Source organism: Bidens hawaiensis, unplaced genomic scaffold (genome assembly GCF_021521415.1).
Source record: "Bidens hawaiensis isolate Kalapana, Puna unplaced genomic scaffold, B.hawaiensis_p1.1 tig00003956_1, whole genome shotgun sequence".
Taxonomy (NCBI): Eukaryota; Viridiplantae; Streptophyta; class Magnoliopsida; order Asterales; family Asteraceae; genus Bidens; species Bidens hawaiensis.
The window spans coordinates 1,754,247-1,768,803 of NW_027491227.1; the positions used below are offsets into that span (position 1 = coordinate 1,754,247).

A 14,557-nucleotide genomic window follows, 5' to 3' on the forward strand; every position below is an offset into this window, starting at 1 on the left:
AATGTAAGACACAATGGCGAATACATATAAAACAACGACCTTAAATGTAAAGCACAATGAAAACTACATATTACACAATGACTTGAACGTAATACATAATGAACATAATACATTTTTTCTCAAATTAAGTGAATGACACATGTCAATTCCGAATAAAAGACAATGAACGTATTGCAAAATAACTAAAACGAAATGATAAGTAGAAAGACAAATGTTGAGCACGAAGATATAATGACGAACATAAAGAAACAATGATGTAATCTTTGTTTTAATTTTTATCTTTAATATTAGTATCAATTAAAAAACACAATAGCCAAAATCTATAATACAATACATAGAAAAACTCAATTAAAAAACACAATAAACAACAAATAACACAATATAAAAAGCCCACTATTTTTAAATTTTTATATAACAATATGATATTCATATTAAAGATAAAAAAACTCTTGTTATTATGGTGAATTTTTATTAAAAAAATTGTTGTATGGGAAAGTTATGGACGTTTTAAAATGATAAAGGAATTGACATGTGTCTTGCATGTGGAGATAAAGTCATCATAAGCGGGTTAGTAACTTAATGTCTTTCTCATCAATTTGTTATTCTTAAATTAATCTCTACCATCCAAAACTAAGATTAATAAATAAGGTTTCTTCTCACCATTTTTATTTTCATTATAGTTTGTATTTTAACATTACCCATATTATATAATAGTACTTAATTTGCTACCTAATCTTTTTTAAATTACCTTAACATGGATACAAGATAGCGTATTCGGAAAATCTTCCATGTTCCTAAAAAAAGGAATTTTATTATATAAACAAGTCATTGTTTTTTCGATCTTAGAAAAAACACTAAAAAGTTAAATACACAATATAATAATGAAAGAAGATTAAATAACTAGTTTAAGTCCAAAATGTATACATTTTTAGTATCTTACACTAGTTTAGAGCATAAAAATATATAAAATTAGTTTTTATCCCTCATAATATTGGGGTTGTTTTATATATTTGTTTTTAATATTTATTTATTTTTTAAATTTTTATTTTTTTATTGTATGATAGTTAATAATATATTTATGGTTTAATGATAAATTCTTTTATAAATAAATGAGATGTTATAACCCGGTTTAAAAGCTATATGGGTTTGATGAGACCCAAAACCCGTTTATTTTATTTTACTATAAAATTGGTTTTTTAATTATAAATAATATATATCTTTTTTAAATAAAACATATATTAATTTTTAGTATATCTCTACTTTATAGGATTTTTATATCAAATATTTGATGAGATTAGTTTTTAATTTAGTGAGATGTTATAACCCGTTTAATAAATATCTGGGTTTGATAAGACCTATACCCGTGAATTCGGGTCAAATGCATCAGAAGTCTTCATTTAAAAATCAAGCAAATTTAGTGACTTCAAAAAAAAAGATGAGCGACCACATCGCGACAAGTAAGATTTTTATGTTTTCGTTTATATATATTATAGATACACAAAATTATGTAACCGGCCTACACGTAAAATTCAACATTATCAATTTTATAAACTACCCAAAAACAAATATACAGCATACACTTATGTTTTTGTGTAAGAAACATATCATTTACACAAAAACATCTAATAAACATATTAAATTAAGCATACTCATTTCGGAACTTCAAAAAAGTAAAAAAAAACTTTAAAAAACTCATAACAAATAAATATTTTTAAAATTATTTTCATGTATTAACGTTATTTGAGACTAGTTTTATTATATTTTATATATAATTTATTTATTACACACATAAATCATAAGTTTACATACGTGAAAAAATTGTGTAATAACAAATTTACATGTGTGTAAAAACTAATTTTCGTAATTGTAATCGTAAATATAGATATAAAAAGTGATACAAATACAGTCAAATAACATGAACATACATAAAAATTTATAAAAACGTTAGTTATTAGGAGTTCATTCAAGTTATTTTGTGTAGATTTTATATTTTTATTTATAATTAATGTACACAGGTGTAGGGTATATGTATTTCCCATGTAGCTTATAATTAGTGTTTCATATATAATGCACACATGTGTAGGATATATGTATTTTTCGTGTAGCTTATATAATATTTATTGATGCTTAATTACATATGTAGATCGCATCTTGTTGTGTAGGTTATATATTTTCTTATGCTTAAACAAGTGTAAATTATATGGTTTTATGTAGGGCTTTAGGTTGTATGTTTTTTTGTTAATAATAATACAAATATGTGTGGGATTTTTTATTTTATTTTTTGTTATTCATCGCAATGTTTAGTTTATGTAGATGTCTTAGTTGAGAAAAATTATGCGTTAATGGCTATGAAGAAAATTGCCTATTGATGGAAATTGGTATATTAAGTTATTAACATAGGTTGACTTGTTTAGTTTCCATGGACAGTGGTTTTTAAAAACAAAAATGGAGGACATTGTGAAATGATTTCCTTAGAAGAATGTCTAATTCTCTTTCAAATACGAAATTATATTTGAGATTTACATAATAGTATTATAGTACATATGGAGTAATGGAGATTATAAATTCTAACATGTGTAATGCTTCATAGGTGGATCATCAAGTGTAGAGGATGATACACAGAGGCTGCTAATCCTAAAGCAAGAAACACCAAGGCCAACACCGGCTTCATTAGGGGCTGCCGCCTCACAGCTATGACTTTTGTAGGTTTTAGAACTCCAAGGCCTAGATATCTGTTATCAATAACGATACCTATTTTAAATTCAATCAGGTATTTAACAGAGAATAACAACATATATGCAGCATATATGACTTGTGAAAATTGGTACCAAGTTAGACAAAATATATACCTTGTTTATATATGGAGACAAACCATAACAACGTTTAAGTTGCTCTTCTTTTTTCTTTTTTTTTTAATCAATTGTCTTGGGAATCCACCGGTGTTTGCGGACACTAAAATATAAAAAGTTTTTATAACCTAGCTTTATTTAGGAACATTATATGGATTCTTAAATTGACATGATGATGGTTTTAGAATGCGTTATCCATCTTAAATTTTGTGTTGACCTATACAATAAAAATGTTTTAAGTAATTTTTCTGGAGCATAGATATGTTTAACAAAAAAATTTGCTATTTTCGTTTTACACACACCCAAAATCAAATAAATTTATACAAAATCAAGGTTCATCATGATCGACTCTTGCAGTTATCAACGAGTCAATTTCAGAACCTGCTGACATGGTAAACCTTCACAGAAGTTTGTTATATAGGTTATGAACTTAAATCATTTTTAGATCCAAATATTATCTGACCAGAAATTGGTTAACTTTCTTGTTTCAGTCATATTTCGTCTCTGACAAACCTCCTAGCAAGGATTTGTTGAAGCAGATACCAAAAATCAAATCTAAAAGCCGAACAATTTTTGTGACTCCGTTTTCAGTTTTGAGTTAGCGTTTCTGTTCTTAGGAACTGTGTGCAACTGAAACTAAAAGGTCTTGTGAACTTAAATCTATTGTTTGGTATGCTAACATTTGATGTAATTCAGTCACTCACTAAAGTTAGAATCAAAATTCTGTTATTTATCTATTTATAGTACAATTAAACAAGTTATCTCGTGATTCCATAACACAACAGGTTAATAAAACAAATCAAATTCAAATTTTACTGAATAAATCACCCAATAAGAACAAGAAACTTGAAACAACATAAAGGTATATATGCAAAGAGCTTGATCCTATATACTGACTAAAAAACGAATTGTAAGCACATTGCAAAAATATAAATGCGTGTGAACATGCACACATGGTAAGTAACAAAGAAGCCAATGCTATCGAGACAATAGGAGCACATACATATGATACTAATCAAGCTTCCTCATCTGCAACCGCAGTTTGCTTTGATTCACTCGTGTTATAATTCCAAAGCTCTTTCAACTCGTCTCTCACAAATCCCATTATGATACAAGTCCCTAAAATAAAGTCAAAGAACGCGCAAAAAATACAAGAGTTAAGTAATACATTTTAACACAAAGCCGTTAAGTAAATGAAATACCTAGTGTACAAGGCACAAGATAGAGCAACGCGGGTTGACCATGCCCATTCATCAAGTACAATGCCAAATATGTTAACAACAGCCCTGCAGAAAGAGGGGCGGGTCCCACTCTAATTAGTTCAATGCAAATTTAACAATACACGCACGCACACACATATGCATGGGCCAGTTTGGGTCAATCTTGGGCACAAACAAAACCAAAAACTGAAAAAACTGAAAATTCAGTTTTTGCGTGTTTGAAAACTGTTCGTTTTGGTTTATTCAGTTTCACAATGGGTTCAGTTTGGTTCAGTTTGATTGGGTTTCGGTCTTCCTGTTTTGTCATTTGAGCTTGAAATTTTTGAGCCAGCAAAAATGATCCAAAAGAATGAATTTGGGCTTGAAACGTTGTATCTAATTGTTTTTGTTAATTAATATGATTCGATGATTATTAAACATTCGGGCCTGTAATTTTTGGGCTGCACCATTTATTGATTTTTTAGAAATTACAAAAAACTAAAATTAAAATAAAAAAAATATAACCCATTAATTCAATAACAAAAGTTGGTTTTTGTGGTTCTTATGGGTAAGCTTCGGTTTTTATGGGTTTTCGGTTCAATTTGTTCGGATTTCAGTACAAGCAAAACTGAGACCGAACCGTAAATTCTGTTTCTGAAAAGCAATTAAACCCAATCGTCCGTTTTGAGTTGGGTTTGGCTTTTACGGTTCGGTGTTTTCAGTTTACAGTACATACAAAACCGAGAACTATAAATACGGTTTCAGAAAAAGCATAAGACCATATTCTCATTTTTGAGTTATGTAACTTGTGTTCAGTTATTTTGGTTCAGTTTTTCGGTTATTTCGGTTTCATGCACACCCCTACATGTGTGTGTGTGTGTGTGTGTGGAAGTTTATCAAACGGGAAGAATACACACCGCACGCATATCCAACTGCCAACCAAAGAAAATAACCATCCTGCCATGTCCTCTTTTTTGCTTTGTCATACCTAAATATAAATAGTCAAATGTATTATATAAAATAAGATAAACAACACTGTTTAGGTAATAATCTAATTTTCTTTTAATGAAGTGATACAGTATCATTTAACAACACTTTATGATTTCAACCCATTTGACCCGTTATCCTTTTGGTCAAACAGGTCAAATTTACCACCACTAGTATAGATACATATATTATGACAAAAGTATATTGTGCTTTAGGATACAGACCTAACAGTAAATGAAAGAAGCAGGCCCGGAAATAGAATATCACCGAATCCCAAAACACTATATCCGCCCCAAGGATCAAATAAACGCGGAAACCTTAAAACCATTGGAATTGATTCTCCACTACTGCTATCACCTTGAGCAACCTGCATAAATTAAGAATTAAAAACAACAAAAAAAAACACTTATGCTTTAACCACAATATAACATAGAACTTGCATTAGGATACAAGAGTTTGGAATGTAAGGGGGTCACAAAGGGGATAATGGTCATATTGAAAATTGTATTTAATGAAATGGGTTAATATGAAATTTGAAGTTAGGTTGGGTTAATATGATATCAAGTTTCCAGGATTGCATATGGAATGGCCCGTATATAATTTATCACTTACTGAAATCATGACGCTATCATGGAAGAATACAGGAGATATGAAGACCCAAAATATGTCATACATGAATGCACAACAAAGAAGCACTGTCGCCACCTGGAACAATATCATGCGAAATAAATAAATAAATAAATAATAATAGTGATAATAAACAAGTGTACCTTAATGTTGGGTAATTGAGCTAACTGTAACACTGCTATTATCAAACAAATTCCCTGTTGAAAAAAACTAAAATTCAAGAACCAAAAAAAAACTAAATGAAAAATAATAATGATAATAACAATAATTGATCGTTGTCGAATTAGCTTACAAGAATGTCTTGACCGACCCATGCGTACGATTCCTTCCGGGTCCAAACCCAGAATATTGCAAATGCCATACAAAACAGAAACACCAATAAAGACATGACAGTTGTCGTCCCAAAAACAGGAACGTTGACCGTCTTTTGACCACACCCTCCACATTTACTGTGCAAGAAAAAAGAACAAATCAACAAAAACAAATATATTTGATCATCATTAACTATTGATCACCAACAATAAAACTCAGTTCTATATTACCTTTTTACCAGTGCCATTATACAAGAATGCATTCCCTGATGATAAATATAGTATAAAATAAGTATGTATGTAGAATTTTCTTTGTGTTCGTAAAATTAATAAAATTTCAAAAACATTGGATACCTCAATAGCAGCAAGGCAGAAAAATACAATCAGCACCCATATAAACCAAGATGACATAAATAAATAAAGCAGCACCAAAAAGGTAGATGCTGAAATAATAAATATCACAGCACTCATCGTACTCATCTCAATAATTTCATTATCATCATCATCCTTGTGATTGGCCTGTCAATTAAAATAATTTCAAGTCATGCAAGGGTGTATATGTAAATTATGTATTTATAATTTAATATATGTATACATGTAATTATGTATTATATGTGTATAGGGGAGGGTTCTAGGTAGAATAAAGACACTTTGCTAAAGCAAAATGGATCATTCATTTTCTTGCGAGAACGTGCATAGTCCCTTAGGTGTAAATGACCAAAGTGCCCTTCTACTTAACAGGAAAATATAACAGAGTTGGTGGAATGGACGAAAAGGATTAAACAATAAAACGTGTGGCCATGATATGACAAAAAAAATGACTTGGTACTGATATAGTTAAAGAGGCCAAAATGCCAAACCTCAGGGATGAATCACGAACTTAACTCTTTAAAATGTAAAAAATGGTTGAAATGCAATGTTTATCGTCTCAACTGAAATTCAAAAAACAAATGAGCAAATTTTGTTTATATAAAACCTACACCTTTGTAAGTCATGCATATGTAATAAATACAGCCTACACACCACTTACACGTGTAGGTAAACGGTTGAAAATTTTTAAATGCCTATGAGAAAAATTACTTTTATGGTTTATCATATAGAAAACATACACATTTTTTGTATTTCAGAAGCACAAATTTTAATAATATATAAACCACTGATCAAAATATTAAACGTTTACATCTGTTCTTTTTGTTCTCGCAATAATTAGGTACTTTGAAATGAACCCCACCATATATGTATATATGTGGATGTGTGTGTGTGTGTGTGTATACTCAGAAGTGATGCATTTAAAACCTTTGGTGAAAGCTCGTCATAATTCCCATTTGCCTCCCCAGTTCTGGTGATTTCAGACCAAAGTGAAGCACAAACTACAGTTGCAACCGCCATCAACCATAAAAAGGCCGCCCCCGGGTCAATGATTGGGCTTTCTGGCGCGTAAACTAGCAGTTCCACTATAATTACAAACAATTATAATAATCAATCCTAACAAATTCGCAAAAGAAAAACAATGAATACACTATTGAGACATATAACAAAATATACCACTATGTAAACTTTTATTAATAAAAGCATGTTAATTAGATACTTACCTTTGCCTCCTTCTGATAAAGGTTTGTTCAAAGCGTCTCCTCCACGTTTTGAGATCATCACCACAGGGATATTTATGTCCAATGCAGTTTTTGCAGAGCAACTCATTTCCACAATATCTGCAAGAAAAACATGAAACGTTATTTATAAAAATATGAAAGAAGTTAGAAAACTAAATAAAAACAGTGGATCTTAGGCCTGTAATCAAATCGAACGAACACGAACGAGGCAGGTTCACATTCATCCATTTAGCTTTTACAGAGCAAACGATCGAGCTTTTCGTTGAAAATGAAAATGAATGTGTTTGTTAACAGTACAAATGAACGGTTCACGAATGTAAAAGAACGAACAAAACTGAGCAAAAACCAATAAAATTTAAATGTGAACATCAATCTGTTGGGCCTAAAAATTTAACAAAACTAGACAAAATTGTACTAGGTGATATTTTAACTTCATAAGCTGACAAAAGTAGAATAAATTGTAATGAACCTCATCATCATCATCGTACTCAGTATATCCCACCAATAGCAAAGCTATAGTAGGGTCTGAGGAGGGTAAGATGTAGACAGCCTTACCTCTATCCCATAAGGATATAGAGGCTGCTTCCGGTGAGACCCCCGGCTCGATAGTAGTTTTGCATCAAGCCTTGGACATAAGGCACATAGCACTCAATCATCGGGACACCGGCTGATCGGTGCATGTACCCTTGTCTTTCGGCTATCAACGCCACTACATGATGCCTGATTAACCGTCAGTCACTTTTAACGTTATTTTCACGAGATTAGTAAAATAACGTCAAAATTAGTGCAATTTCACTTTTGCCCACCCGAGGGTTCACACATATATACATCATATGTGCGCACCGCAAGCAGGGCTAATAAATTGTAATGAACCTAAAAAACTTTAATAAAACATACAATGAACAAACAAACATAAACGAAGTTAAATGAACGAACATTTACAAACATTAATAGACAAATGAGACATGTGTTCATGTTCGTTCGTTAAGCTAAATGAACAAACAATGTTGTTCTTGTTCATTCGTTTTTCATATAAGCGAATAGTTCATATTATAAACGTGGCACCTTCACTATCATTTATGACCACCAGTCCTGCTGTGCCTGCCGCCTGCGCCACCTGAGCTTTGACTAAATAGTCACAGTCTCCACGGCGGGCCAAGGCGGTAAAGCCAGATAACTGTGAAAAACAAATTGAAAATGGAAATTAAAAAGTTTGAATATGAAGTTAAAGATGAGTAGAATATAAGACCTCTGAGGATAAATTGGAACAGCAATTTAAGGGATCTGTTAATTTGACAGAGTGTTTGGAAGAAAGGTCGTTGGCGGTTTTGGGAATATTTGCAGTGAATGTTGCACTTAGACCCTCTAATGTTTGAGCTTCAACACCATCAACCCAAACTTTGATCATGACCTGCAACAGTGAAAAGAATATCAATATCTTTAAAGAGCATGTAACATATGAATTAATCATGTTAAACCGTGTAACATGTTTACAAAGATATCATGTGATAGAGACCGATTCGAGATGCTCAATCTCCCAATATACCCGTAGAGTGGGTTAGGCTCCAAGAACAAGAGAGAAGAAGAGAAACCAAACTTGAAACAATTTTCTTATTATTTTTCTTATTCTTCTTCTTAAACTACGATTACAATTTATGGGAAAATCAAAGACATAAAAATAGGAAAAGATAAACAATAAAGAAACATAATTTAACTATAACAAGGAAACTAAATAATAGATTAACTTAATTATGATATTGAACTCAATTAATATATCGGGTCGTATCATCATGTCGGGTAAATGTTTATAATGATTTAAAATGAAAGCAATTGGAATGAAACAATGCATTAGCAGGCATAGATTAAAACCCTAATTTGACAAAAACAAAACCCTAATAATAATTTAGAAAGAAAGGAAGGAAAGGTTACTGAAACAGATGTGTTGTCGCAGAAGGTGTCGTTGGCGATTGCTGTTGGAGAGAGAATGAAGAACAAGAGAATGCAGCAGCCATAAATTACTGTTAATTTTGAATTACATATACAACGATTACTACTCATCGTGTCCTTCTTTCCGTTTGCTCGTTGATTTTGTCCGAATGTATTGGAATTGAAGATCCGATTGATTGATTATGTGAGTGATGAAGATCCAGAAGAAGAAGTTGGTGTTCTTCCCTCTTTTGTTTCTTTCTTCTTGCACTCCGTTAACGTCCGTTATTTCTTTCTTTCTTTCTTTTCCCGAGTAAAACGTAAACATCGTCCCTCAGGTTGTTTTATTTTTTGCAACCAAACGTCAAGTTTTTTACTTTTCGCTAAGAAAAAAAATCTGTTTGAATACCCGAGGTATAATCGTTCCATTTATTCGTATATAATTTCGAAACCTTTAACGCTTTAAATAAAAATATGTTTTAATTATATCGATTTGTATACAACTTCCAAACGGAGTTAAAAAAATATGTTAAACCCCAAATACACCAGGAATATTTTCGTCAATTTCAATTGAAAAAAACTAACCACAGCACAAATTTCATATAAGATCAATTAAAAAATAATCCCAGCAAATTAAAAGAAATACAACATTTAAACAAATTAGCCCCAACTCCCCTCTCCATACTCACTCGTCTTCCCCAAATTCTACACTTTGAATCATGAAAATCCTTTGATAAACAATGACATCAGATGAAAGAGATCTCTCCCTGGTTCGTACGTGGTCCAGATGATATGTTTGATCCTGATGAGGTTTATGGTAATTCTTATAACCCTAAACTTTGCTAACTATTTAGGGTTTTTTTATTTTTTATTTTTTATTTTTTGTATCCTAGGCAACAGCATTTGAAACATTTAACTAAATTTTGCTTTTTTAATGATATTAGGGCAAGAGGCTATATTGTTTTCCATCCAAGTATTCCACGGAGGTGTGTTTGTGAAAAATCCGGTTAGGAGTTATGTACATGGTAAGATGAATTTCGTGGACATGGTACATGCTAGTGAGTTTTCAATCATGGAATTTAATGTAATGTTTAAGATGTTAAGTTATCTGGCTGATGAGGTAGTGTACTATCTAATGGCCCGGGTCGAATTTAAACACAAGAATATATTTGGCACAACTCACCAATTTTATTAATCAAGAAAATAACTCAAAACTTGATCAATTCTCTCTTAACCCCTACATGAATTCTTTGGGGTTATATAGAGGCTCGATTACAATTAGAGTAAAACACAAACTCCTATTTATCTATTAAATAAAATTCCATCTCTATCTAAATAAATAAAATAGATAATTATCTCAAATTACAATAATTAAATAATTAATGAGATCGATCCATTGGCTCGAACCGGCCCCACCTTCCCGACCCATAACTCGGTTCGGGAATTAACTCCAACAATCACCACCTTAATTTCCGAACCGGAATAGGCGGACCTTTAACCTCGAACATGTCTCTTTTGTTCTTTTTAAGTTGACCCACGATCTTGACCTCTCGGTTTTCACAACCATCTTGGTCCTCATCATCTTGGTCTTCACTTCTTTGAACTTCTCTTGATCTATGACTTTGTTCTTTCGGCTCTCCCGAACTCGAACTCCTTTATGACCTTGTCCCCGGCCATTCCCTCTATCGCGTGAACTCGCATAAGCGCTCCTTTGGTTGCGATTCTTGTCATCAAATCGAGCGAACAACAGTTTTCCTTGATCATCTTTTGTTCCCAAATCGTTTAACTTTATTTGAATCGGCGTGGATTTCTTAACATAACCCGGAACTCCCGCGGTTAATTTAATCGTGTATAACCGGCTTCTCGTTCGAAACGCCTTCATCATAAGTTTACCCTCATCGTCATACAAGAGCAAATAATCTTCCTTCATATGAACATTACACCCGTTCTCCGTTGCTTGACAGAGACTTATTATATTATCTTTCAAACTTGGTATTAAATAAACATCGAATAAAACCCGATCACCTCTGGTTTTCGATTTTAACAAAATCTTTCCTTTACCGCATATATCAACACACGACCCGTCCCCGAATTTTACCTTACCCGTTATATTTTTGTTGAGCTCAGAAAAATACGACTGGTTACCTGTCATGTGGTTCGACGCTCCGTTGTCGAGATATCAAGTGTTCTTTTCCACTTTCTCGGCTTCAAGCCTTTTCTGGATAACTCGGTATTCGTTTAAGTAAACCGACTCATGAAGATTTAAATAATCTGCTAAATCACGATCGGCTGATTCATTCGTTGGAGTTAGATTTGCTTCCTAATTTTCTCGTCTTCGTTCCAGACACGAGGACGCAAAGTGTCCCATCTCGTCACGCCGAAAACATTTAATCTGGGAGCGGTCTTTCCTTTCTCTTACCCGTCCTTCGGTTTGGTACGTTCCTTGTCCTCCGGTATCTCGGCCTCTTCCACGTTCCGATGAACTCGACCCACCTCTACCTCGGTTACTGGACCGATCATACGATTTTCCTTTGTTACTACCTTCTAATCGATTGAAAAGCAACTGACTTTGAGACTCAGAAGCGCGCTCTCTTCCTCGTAAACTTTCCTCAAACGTCTTAAGTCTTCCTACAGCATCTTCAAACCTCATACTATCGAGATCAACAGTTTGCTCGATTGAAGCTACTAGGTTGAAGTATTTTTCTGGAACCGCGTCGAGTAACTTCTTCACCAAAACATCTTGCTCGAATTCGTGACCAAGACTCGTTGCCTTTGAAACCATACCGATTATTTTTCCCGCAAACTGATCAACAGTCTCGTTTTCCGCCATCTTGAGTTTCTCAAATTCACTTTTCAACGTTAGGAGTCGAGCCTTTTGGACTCGCTCGGCCTCAATAAACTGTGCCATCAAAGCCGCCAATATTTCTTGAGCATTCTTGTATTGAGAAACCTGAAGAATAATATTACCTTCCATAACTTGGAACAAAAACGACCTTGTCGTTTTATTCTTCTTCGCATCAATATCCGCGTCCTCTTCAGGTGGAACGACTTCCCATAATACTTAATCGTCCAAAATCGCTTCCACCACAATCGCCCATGTGATGTCATTTGTTCCGTTCAGCTTTGTAACCTCCAGTGATATCCCCCCGTTCGCTTTGGGTGGGGTTATCGGTCTTTCTTTGGCATCTGCCATTGACGTCTTTTTTCTCTTCCGTCGGTAAACACTTAACGGTGTCGAACTCCCTTGCTCCAGTCCGTTGGAACAAACACAAACAAATCAGTGCCGAACAACTTTTCAGAGTCGAACCCGTTCGCTCGCAACACCCAGTCACGGATACCTCTTGAAAAAGAAACAAACCTTATGCAAAATATTTAAATGGCAACAAAAATATTATATTCTTTCTTCCTTCTTTCGTGACCTCTGCAAAATAGGGGTGTGTTTTTTATCCGTACCCAAATAAGGAACCCGAAACAAAGCGGCCCGAGACCCAAATAACCCGATCCGAATTCACCTAAACTGGTTAAACTCCTAACCCGAACCCGAGATAAAATATTCGGGTCGGTATTTGGGTTGAAATACCCTTATTTGGGTTGACCCGAATAACCCGAAGTATGATACATCGATATATGTATCCTGATTTTTATAGGGTAGTTTAGCGGTGAAGTAACATAGTGACCATATGTATTCTTGTTCGGCTGTTTTCAATACTCCAATTAATATTTGGATCTATCACATTGGATCCCAATGTATTAATTACCGTAAAGCATGTTGAGAATGTATCTTTAATTCAAAAACTTAAATAGTATAGTATTTAAACCAATATGTATTGGGCATGTTTCTTCAATCTACACAAGCATTGATCCACATGCTACAACACTCCATCTCGTCTAATGCATGCTTGTATGATAATTTTCAAGTTTGGCTAAATATTATAATTCATAGTTGAATATGGTTGTATAACGGCTTAGAATATAGTTTTTTTTTATATTGTTAAAGGTGGATAAATTTTTTTAATTTGTTTAACCCGAAACCCAACCCGAATTAACCTAACCCGTTTAACCCAAAACCCGAACAAACCGAACTTATTTGGATCGGTTCTTGGGTCAATTTGTTTTGAGCTCAAACCCGAACAACCCGAGCCAAACAAACCGAAACCCAAATAAATAACCCGAAGAACACCCCTGCAACCCAATTCAACAATAATAACCACAACCTGTTGACTTTACTTTGCATAAAACGAAAAAATCACACTTTTTCGTTTTGAAGTTCGAACCCAACACAAAAGTCAAATAAACCACCGAACAAAAATAAAGCCTGTGGATCGGAAAATTGAACCGGCAACTCAAAAGCACCAACCGCGTATCGATGCTCCTTCTGCCGAACACTCATTAGCCTGGTGTAGAACAAAAAATCCCGCACCTGTCGTGCTTGAACAGTAGCCTGCGAAACCTGTTAGAACCACACAAACACGAACAAATTCCTTCTGTTCGATCTATAACCCTCGTCTCGCCGCTCGAACACAAACCCAATTAATGGCCCGGGTCGAATTTAAACACAATAATATATTTGGCACAACTCACCAATTTTATTAATCAAGAGAATAACTCAAAACTTGATCAACTCTCTCTTAACCCTTACATGAATTCTTTGGGGTTATATAGAGGCTCGATTACAATTAGAGTAAAACACAAACTCCTATTATTTATTAAATAAAATTCCATCTCTATCTAATAAATAAAATAGATAATTATCTTAACTGCAATAATTAAATAATTAATGAGATCGATCCATTGGCTCGAACCGGCCCCACCTTCCTGACCCATAACTCGGTTCGTGAATTAACTCCAACACTATCATTATAGGATTCTTAGGACAGAGTTGGATAGTGGTCTTAGAGCTTTTGGAACCGATCACGATGTGATAAGAATGTTACATTATGTGGAGAGGGTAAAGATTATTGAGGTATATATTGAGCACTGGGTTACAAGATTGAACACATATTTTGAGTCACCGAATGAGGGTAACAATGTTGTAATTGAGGAGGCTA

The 14,557-nt window shown here is 33.5% G+C and overlaps 2 protein-coding genes across 2 annotated transcripts; both read right to left on the minus strand.

The window, feature by feature from the left end:
• Positions 1-3,770: 3,770 nt before the first annotated feature.
• LOC143624697 (signal peptide peptidase-like 3) lies at positions 3,771-9,690 on the minus strand. Its single transcript, XM_077095263.1, has 14 exons — positions 9,513-9,690; positions 8,833-8,994; positions 8,649-8,760; positions 7,566-7,682; positions 7,270-7,427; positions 6,328-6,492; positions 6,205-6,239; positions 5,955-6,111; positions 5,806-5,859; positions 5,648-5,740; positions 5,260-5,402; positions 4,966-5,036; positions 4,052-4,135; positions 3,771-3,968 (listed from the first exon to the last, which is right to left on the minus strand). Exons 1-14 carry the CDS (start codon positions 9,639-9,641, stop codon positions 3,865-3,867), a joined length of 1,584 nt encoding a protein of 527 aa, XP_076951378.1. The 5' UTR covers positions 9,642-9,690; the 3' UTR covers positions 3,771-3,864.
• A 2,139-nt stretch (positions 9,691-11,829) lies between these two features.
• Positions 11,830-12,483, minus strand: LOC143624711 (uncharacterized). Its single transcript, XM_077095272.1, has one exon. It carries the CDS (start codon positions 12,481-12,483, stop codon positions 11,830-11,832), a length of 654 nt encoding a protein of 217 aa, XP_076951387.1.
• Between the last annotated feature and the right edge of the window lie 2,074 nt (positions 12,484-14,557).

Coding starts and splice junctions, on each gene's coding strand:
- LOC143624697 (XM_077095263.1), bottom strand. CDS start 9,641: ATGAGTAGTAATCGTTGTATATGTAATTCAAAATTAACAGTAATTTAT. Junction 5,860..5,954: donor GGGTCGGTCAAGACATTCTT/GTAAGCTAATTC, acceptor TTTTTTCAACAG/GGAATTTGTTTGATAATAGC. Junction 3,969..4,051: donor TCTTGTGCCTTGTACACTAG/GTATTTCATTTA, acceptor ACTTTATTTTAG/GGACTTGTATCATAATGGGA.
- LOC143624711 (XM_077095272.1), bottom strand. CDS start 12,483: ATGGAAGGTAATATTATTCTTCAGGTTTCTCAATACAAGAATGCTCAA.